General features: G+C 43.1%; 1 protein-coding gene across 1 annotated transcript in view; it reads right to left on the bottom strand.

Annotated features, from left to right (window-relative positions):
• Positions 1 to 5,322, bottom strand: part of LOC107107656 (zinc finger protein 180-like) — a 7,727-nt gene extending 2,405 nt beyond the window's left edge. The window contains exons 1-2 of the mRNA XM_015407956.1: positions 5,012 to 5,322; positions 4,257 to 4,927 (exon numbers count right to left, since the gene is read on the bottom strand). Of these exons, the coding sequence (XP_015263442.1) occupies positions 4,257 to 4,927; positions 5,012 to 5,226 (886 nt within the window). The 5' untranslated portion in view covers positions 5,227 to 5,322. The remainder of the gene's footprint in view (positions 1 to 4,256; positions 4,928 to 5,011) is intronic.
• Positions 5,323 to 9,161: the final 3,839 nt, after the last annotated feature.

The following is a 9,161-nucleotide window of genomic DNA, read 5'->3' as shown; positions in this document are numbered from 1 at the left end:
AAGACCAACGAAGGTTTATTCAAGGTATGAGCTTTCGTGTGCAAGGCACACTTTTTCAAATACATTGGAATGGAAGATGAGGTTCTGAACTTATAGACAAGGATTTAAGAGCAAATTACCATGTAACATGATGATATAGTTTTAAGTTATGCAAAGTGAAAAAACTAGAGGACAAGCTCAACAGTTGTAAAGCAATACATATGTCAAAACAGCAGATAAATGTGTAAAGGTGTTATTTCTAATTGTGGGAAGTAGCCCTCCATGCTTGAGAGGAGACAATTAAGATTCTGTTACTTTCCACAATTAGAAATCAGGGCCCTGCGGGATCTTGTGCAATTTCACAGGACCTGTAAGACGGAGCTCTTCCACCAGGCCTTCAATTAGGAGCCGCCACCGTTACCATCAATGTCCGCAACTAATATCTGTGGTATAAGTCCAGCCTAACCGACACTGCGTTAGAATCTTGGGTGCGATATTATATGGCACGCCGATGTGATTTAATATTAAATTGTTTAACTGGTTTTAATTGTTTTATATGAATTTGGTGCACTATGCCAAATATTGTTAGCCGCCCTGAGCCTGCTCGCGGGGAGGGCGGGATATAAATGTAATAATAAATAAATAAATAAAAGTCCTGAGCTTTCGACACCTATCAAACACATCTCTTCGAAGACACCTTCTCCTCAAAGATTCGACAGTAGATGACTCTTTCTCATACCTTCTTTTACTGTCCAAAGCATGATATAACCAGAGAAAAATTTAGGAGAAAATGGCTACAAAAATATTCAGCCTTCTCTGACGATTTAAGATTAAGATTACTTTTCAACAGTCTTTGTAAATGTTGTATTGTGGACGTGGCAAATTTCTATTATACGGTTGTTTTTAATTCTGAAATTGCGTTTTCCTTTTGCAGAGCATGGCCCATGGGCTGTTAAATAGAATGACATTGAAACTGATTTAACCTTTACAACTATCTTGCAAGATAGGTTAGCCTGAAGCTTTGACTGGCTAAAACACATCCCAAGAGCTTCCAGTCCTACTGTGGATTTGAACTCAGATCCCACCAAGCCATAACCCAATACCCTGGCTTTTGAACTTAACTGACCCACATAATGAATGAGGGCAAAAGGTGCGAATCTCAAGCATCTGGAAGAGGGTATCTTATTTAGAATTTTTTACACGGTTGCCACACTTACTTTTGATACATTGAATGAAGTCCAACTCATCCAAAACCCCACACCACAAGCACAGAAAACATAAAGTCTGGTTTACCTGATACGAATAATAAAAATATCTTTAATGAGCGGTGACTCTTCCTTAGCTCAGTTTTGTTTTCTCTGACTCAGAAAGAAACACCTAATCTGGGGCTGCCAACTGCCTGGAGAAAATTTTATGCAGTCCCTTTAACAAAGGAATTATGGGATGTTATTTATTCTTCCTTAGCTCAGTTTTGTTTTCTCTGACTCAGAAAGAAACACCTAATCTGGGGCTGCCAACTGCCTGGAGAAAATTTTATGCAGTCCCTTTAACAAAGGAATTATGGGATGTTATTTATCTCTTCAGATACCCTTTTCCACACACTCAGCGTCTGCGAATGAGGCTGGATATTTTCCCCCCTTCAGGCCTATCACCAACGCTAATGCTATGCCTCTCCAAAATAAAGTAGGGAGACGGGAAGGACAATTTTCTTGTTATAGAGGCGCTTTCCTATAAGGCCTAAATGTACCTTTCTGTACTGGTAGAGTTTTGTGTTCCACAGAGGAAGAGAATGGTTTGTGTCTCACAGAAAGTGGTGTCTCAGAGTAGCCTTTCACTCTGACGAAAACCAACAGCTAGAAAGGGATAGACAAGACTCTTGGCTGGTCATCACGGCCTGTATTTATATCTAGGCCTAATGAAGTTTTGTCCAGAGTACTTCTGCAAGATCGTGAAATATAAACAGGATGAGTGTCTAAGTAGCAATTTATAACCACAATATTGTTACCAACAGAATCACTGCCAAAATTGGGGCAACAACAGAAACTGCTGCCAGAGGTTTCTGGCAAGGCTTACTGGGAAAGGACTGGGCATAGGAGAATAAGATTTGAGGTACCTTAAGACCAATGCTCCCTCTAGGCTACGGAGTCATGGGAACAAAAATTCTACTTTGTGAGCGAGCGATTTAGCTGCTGCATAAATTAGTTTGCTCTGTAGCCATCCTTCCTGAGCTAAGACAGAAATGTGTGAGCCGGAGGCTAAAAAACGGTGAGCTAGCTCACACTAACTCAGCTTAGAGGGAACATCGCTTAAGGCCCTGGCAAAATACCCTACAGGTAGGCAAGGGGCGGCTTGTAGGAGGAAATGGAAGCATCCCTGAAAGCTATACAGTATTGATCTGCTTTAGCTTAACTCAGCCTGAAAGGGACTTTTGCCAATGAAGAGAAACATTCTCTTGGAAAGTCCCTGAAACATTTTTCCGACAAATACCCCAATGTTCCCAAATAAACATGAGAAAATACGGCTGTTTGGTTTTCACAGAAGGTCCTGGGGTGGGGCGGGGAGAAGTTCTTGGAACAGAATGAAAGGCACACAGAGGCTGCGGTCAGGCAACAAACTTGGCACAGTCTGGGCATACCTCTAAGTGCACTGGTTTAAGTTGGAGTGGGAAGGATCAGTCAGACCGCACACCCTGAGGCAGCGTGCCCGCACACTTGTACTCTGGTCAATAGTCCACATTAGTGCTGTGCCTCAACCATGAAGCGCGCTGTCCAGGTGGCTTTCTTTAAAAATATGGGTGCCCATGTGCATGCGCACATAGCCAACTGGTTAAAAAAAAGTGGAAATCGATCTGACTGTTTGCACTTCCTGACCGGCTTCAGTTCACAACAGAGAAGTTCAGACATCCGGAAATGCGGGGTTAGAGCGCTGACATTTGTAAACAACTGGGGACTGGGAGGATCATGTTGCTGTCTGATCGTGCTCTTTAAACCCGCAAGGGAACCACAATGACATTGGTGCAATCTGCTCGTCTGACCGCAGCCACAGACACCAAAATCTCCAGTCTCTTTGCGTACTGATATGATTCAATAGTTTATTCACATACAGATGCAAACTGAGACTATTTTTTTCCACATAAGCATATACAGATTAATATTATATGACAAACACACTAGGCAGTATTCATAGTTATATGATAAATACATTATGCAGTATTTATACTAGAAGCTTTCATGTTAAGAACATTAGTTTTATACTACGAACATTTCATCAGGAAGAGGAACCAGTAATAGAGAGAGACTGGAATAATTGTTACAAAGGGATAACTGTATGTGGCCATTAACTGGGAATGTGTTAGAAGCTATCATAACTCTCCGAAGCTAATATAACTGTTATAAAGGTCTGGTCTCAAAATGGACTGTTATAGGGATCTGGTTCCAGAGTGGATGGTGGCAGGAACTAGTGTCACCAGAACAGCCAAGTTCAGGAAATCCCCAACTTGATCCGGAGAGCTGAAATGTCCTTGGGAGAAGAAGGCTGATGTGTGCTTCTGCCATGAATAACTAGAGATCAATTGAGCCAGCAACTGGAGATAGAGAGCAATTGCCAGCCAATATAAAACAAGAAGGCTTCTAGATAGATATATATATATAAAAAAGGACTGATTGTTACTTTCAGAAATAAATTAATCGGCTTGCTCCTAGTTTAAATTCTTCAAATGGAACTCGAAGATAATTTGAAGAAAACAGAAAAGAAGTTAAGCTTTAATAATTTGAAAATGGAATCAAATGATAATTTAAAGAAAATTCAAAAGAACTTAAGCTGTAAAAATTTGAAGAAAGTAAAAAAGAGGTAACATTGCATAAAGAGGCTGACACCTTTTAATATAATAGGATTACTCCTGAGGAAGATTGGTGAAATGAGTGTATAACCGGTTGCTCACTGAGAATAATGGACTTTTCCTTGAAAATGTTAGGGTTTCTCCGCTGTCTGGGATCTTTGATGCTGCTGAAGAGAAGCACTCAACCTGAATCTCTTTCCACACTCAGAGCATTCAAAAGTTTTCTCTCCTGTGTGGGTTCTTTGGTGCTTCTGAAGAGTACAACTCTGACTGAATCTCTTTCCACACTCAGAGCATTCAAATGGTTTCTCCCCTGTGTGGATTCTTCAGTGGTTCCAAAGTGTACCACTCTGACTGAATCTCTTTTCACACTGAGAGCATTCAAAAGGTTTCGCCCCTGTGTGGGTTCTTTGGTGCTTTTGAAGAGTACCACTCTGACTGAATCTCTTTCCACACTCAAAACATTCAAATGATTTCTCCTCCGTGTGGGTTCTTTGGTGCTGCTGAAGAGTACAACTCCGACTGAATCTCTTTCCACACTCTGAGCATTCAAATGGTTTCTCCCCTGTGTGGACCCTTTGGTGCACTTGAAGATGGTTCCTCTGACTGAATCTCTTTCCACACTCAGAGCATTCAAAAGGTTTCTCCCCTGTGTGGACCCTTTGGTGTAGCTCAAGAAGGGCACTCAACCTGAATCTCTTTCCACACTCAGAGCATTCAAATGTTTTCTCTCCTGTGTGGGTTCTTTCGTGCTTCTGAAGACTACAATTCCGACTGAATCTCTTTCCACACTCAGAGCATTCAAATGGTTTCTCCCCTGTATGGACCCTTTGGTGGTTCCTAAGTGTACCACTCTGACTGAATCTCTTTTCACACTGAGAGCATTCAAAAGGTTTCTCCCCTGTGTTGGTTCTTTGGTGCTTTTGAAGAGTACCACTCTGACCGAATCTCTTTCCACACTCAAAACATTCAAATGATTTCTCCTCCGTGTGGGTTCTTTGGTGCTGCTGAAGAGTACAACTCCGTCTGAATCTCTTTCCACACTCAGAGCATTCAAAAGGTTTCTCCCCTGTGTGGACCCTTTGGTGCACTTGAAGATGGTTCCTCTGACTGAATCTCTTTCCACACTCAGAGCATTCAAAAGGTTTCTCCCCTGTGTGGACCCTTTGGTGCAGCTGAAGAAGGGCACTCAACCTGAATCTCTTTCCACACTCAGAGCATTCAAAAGGTTTCTCCCCTGTGTGGGTTCTTTGGTGCTTCTGAACACCGCTGCTCTGACTGAATCTCTTTCCACACTCTGAGCATTCAAATGGTTTCTCCCCCGTGTGGATTCTTCGGTGCTGCTGAAGAGTACCACTCTGACTGAATTTCTTTCCACATTCAGAGCATTTAAAAGGTTTCTCCCCCATGTGGATTCTTCGGTGCTGCTGAAGAGTACCACTCTCACTGAATTTCTTTCCACACTCAAAGCATTCAAAAGGTTTCTCCCCTGTGTGGATTCTTCGGTAGTTCTAAAGATGGCACCTCACACTGAATCTCTTTCCACACACAGAGCATTCAAATGGTTTCTCCCCTGTGTGGGTTCCTTGGTGGTTCTTAAGAGTGCCACTCTCACTGAATCTCTTTCCACACTCTGAGCATTCAAATGGTTTCTCCCCCGTGTGGGTTCTTTCGTGGTTCTGAAGATGAAACCTCACACTGAATCTTTTTCCTCACTCATAGCATTCAAATTGTTTCTCTCCTGTGTGGGTTCTTTGGTGCTGCTGCTGATGACTGCTCTGACTGAATCTCTTTCCACACTCTGAGCATTCAAATGGTTTCTCCCCTGTGTGGACCCTTTGGTGCACTTGAAGATGGTTCCTCTGACTGAATCTCTTTCCACACTCAGAACATTCAAATGGTTTCTCCCCCATGTGGGTTCTTTTGTGGTTCTGAAGAGTGCCACTCTCACTGAATCTCTTTCCACACTCAGAGCATTCAAATGCTTTCTCCCCCGTGTGGGTTCTTTGGTGCTGCAGAAAATTGCCACTCTGACTGAATCTCTTTCCACACTCTGAGCATTCAAAAGGTTTCTCTCCTCTGTGTATTCTTTGGTGCACCAGGAGCTTTGATCTAATTCTGAAATTAATTGCCTTCATTATCCTATCCTTTGGAAAATGTACATTACACTGTGTTCCGTCTCTGTTTTCAATCATCTGGCTGCCTTTGTTTTTCTTAGGTCTGCCTCGTTTCTTGATGTTGTCTTTCAGGTCTTCCTTTTCAACTCTTTCTGGCATTTGTGGATGAAGTTCCTCACCCTCCTCATTCCTCTTATTATTTTCTGCTAGAATAAAGAGAGAGATCCTGTTAGCATTTGGGATGGCCGGTAAGTCTAATGACTGCATTAGAAAAGGATTGCTGGCCCTTTAGCCTTCTTCACATTTCCCCAGAAAACCTAGTATTAAAGGATACCTCACCCTCTCAAGAGCCTACTGAGATACAGGAATATAAAAATCTACGCCACGTGGAAAAGAATGGAAGGAATGAAGACAGGAAGAAAATTGTATTCAGTGTTATTGCAATGTGTAAAATGTGTAAGAAGCTTGTTACTAGATAGTTCTAGGTAGTTACTTGACCAGGGGTATAAATGATGTTTTGACTTGGAATGTGTGAATCTTTTTCCACACTCAGAGCATTCAAATGATTTCTCATCCGTGTGGGTTCTTTGGTGGTTCTGAAGACGGCACCTCACACTGAATCTGTTTCCACACTCACAATTTCTCCTTATAAGAAAATAGATTTTTCAGTCTTGATTATAGATTAATATAAAAAGGAGTAATGAAATGATGAGTCTTGAGAGTTCATATGAATATGAGTCATTTAAGGATAGAAATATGAGGGAAAATGATATGCATTAAGCTTTGTTATAAACTAATAGATGTAAACTGTCCATTGCCATGTTATAGGTTAAAGGTTATTGATTGTTTCCAAAGATGGATAGATTAATTTAGCAGGATATATGAGTTAATTCTTTATTAACAGAACTTAGGTTCTTTTTCTGATTCCTTTTCTTTGTTTTGAAATGCCAGAGTTGATTTGGAAAGTGAGAAATTGTATGAAGGGGCGAAATGGAGAGAATAATTACCTAAATTAGAGTAGAGGAAAGGGGGTGACAAATTAATTGAATTAATTAATTCCACATTAATTGGGTTTAGGGATGGTTTAAGGAAACAAAGGAATTGTAGTAACTGAAGTAGTAGCTGAAATAAGGAGTTTTTGTTTGTCAAGAAAAGGATTGCTGGCCCTTTAGCCTTCTCCAGCTTGGCGGAACTTAACCCCCCCTCCACATTTCCCCAGAAAACCTAATATTTAAGGATACCTCACCCTCTCAAGAGCCAAAGCTTAGTCAGAAGGAGTTTCCGAGACTCCAGATTTCAAGGCCACCAGAAGGCCTCCCTTCTTCCTAACACAGCAGGCTTTATGATTCTACCAAGCCCAAAGTTGTCCAGAAGTGAATCAAAAATCCCCCTGGTTATTCCTTGTCTGTTCCCTTGACATAACCGTAGGGATACTCACTCTCAGCCAGCTCACTTGGGAAGGAAATATGCTTTTGGGATCCTCTTGAGGAGCTTTCCAGCCTTTTTTTGGATTCAAGTCCATTGTCTGTTTCCATCGTAGTCTCTCTTATACCTTGTGTTTCTTTCACAGAGAGAGGAAGAGAGAGAGAGAGAGAGAAAGTGATCATTCTTATCTGGGGAAGGAAAGAAATTCAAGAGTAGATATTTTTCTGGAAGAAGAAGAGGAAGAGGAGATTGGATTTATACACCGCCCTTCACTACTCAAAGGAGTCTCAGAGCGGCTTACAAACTCCTTTCCCTTCCCCTCCCCACAACAGACACCCTGTGAGGTAGGTGGGCTGAGAGAGCTCTGACAGAAACTGCTCTTTTTCCAGAACAGCTCTCATCAGAGCTACTGCTTGCCCAAGGTCATCCAGCCAGGTGCAAGTGGAGGAATGGGGAATCAAACCCAGTTCTCCCAGATTAGAGTCCACACACTTAACCACTACACCAAACTGGAAGGAAGAAAGGTCACAATCCCTAACAGTATAAGGGGAATGCATCTGTGAGGCAAAACACCCTAGTTCCCCCAAGGGGTTAAGGTGGCCTGTCTGACTTGCAGGTGTTCCTTATTCGAGTCTCCATGCAGCTCACATCCTTAATTTTTCAAGCCAGACTCTAGAATGTGGTCATTGGTTAATCGTGACAACCTATATTCAGTTGTATAACCAGGAGGGAGGGGGGATTAGGAGGGTGCTGACAGCCTCTGGAAAAGGCAGGACCCTTCATTGGGTCGTTAGGACCACCTAAGGTGGCGGGGAGTCGTGTTGGTCTGAATTCACAGAATAAAGTTAGAGTCCAATGGCACCTTTGAAACCAACGACCCCAGAGAGGCAAAAAGTGTAATGCAGAGGGAAACTAGGCTGACTCCGTGATCATGCCATGCTGTTACACCTTGCTAGTTTCTTGCTGAATACAGCCTTCCCCTGGCCTCCCAGCTCTGGCATTCCTTTGGAGGTCTCCCTTCCAAGTATTTGCCAGAGTCAACCCTCTTAACTGATGAGATCTGATGAGAAAGGGCTCGCCTGGACTACCCAGGTCAGGGCGACAGGTAGCTTTCCTTGATTTTCTTTTGCTAAGCAGCAGAAACTGGGCTGTTTAGAGCCGTCTTATTTTTAAATCCTTAAGAAAGCTTGATATGTTTTAAAGGGGGTAATGCTTTACTTATGTGCCCTCTGCTCGTGAACCCACTGAACGAAGTGCTGGTTAGGTACAAAGAGTTGTGACCCGGGGGAGACCCAGGCTTTGGTTCTTGACAGGGTCATTTCCAGATCACAGGCAGACTGGATGTTTGTAACCCCATCCAGGGGGTCGATGTGTTGTAAAGGTGGCAACAGAAAAATGAGGATCTGGCCCCTTCCAGAGTCTTTCTGAGGGCCTCTCATCCCGCCTTTGCCTCAGGTGCAGAGACACCTTCTCTGGCTCGGGTAACAGCCACAACAACGGCCTCAGTGGCCCCTGGGCAAGGACGCACACATGAACACAGGAAGCGGCTCTCCAGGGTCTCAGGCAGAGCTCTTTCACATCACCTCCTACCTGATCCTTTTAACTGGAGATGCTGCCAGGGTTTCAACCGGGGACCTTCCGCATGCCAAAGAAGATGTTCTGCCAGTGAGCCACAACCCCGCCCCAAATAGCAGGACAGGCCTCAGAATGGTGCATTTTGACCCCAAAAGAAAAAGCAGATTCCCTCCTCAGAGATAATGCCAGGTAGAGACTGCACCCTGGAAATGAGTAGTCTGGGAAGG

The sequence above is a fragment of the Gekko japonicus genome, unplaced genomic scaffold, assembly GCF_001447785.1.
Source record: "Gekko japonicus isolate JY-2015 unplaced genomic scaffold, Gekko_japonicus_V1.1 scaffold6833, whole genome shotgun sequence".
Lineage (NCBI taxonomy): Eukaryota > Metazoa > Chordata > Lepidosauria > Squamata > Gekkonidae > Gekko > Gekko japonicus.
This window is presented reverse-complemented; position numbering and strand designations above follow the sequence as displayed.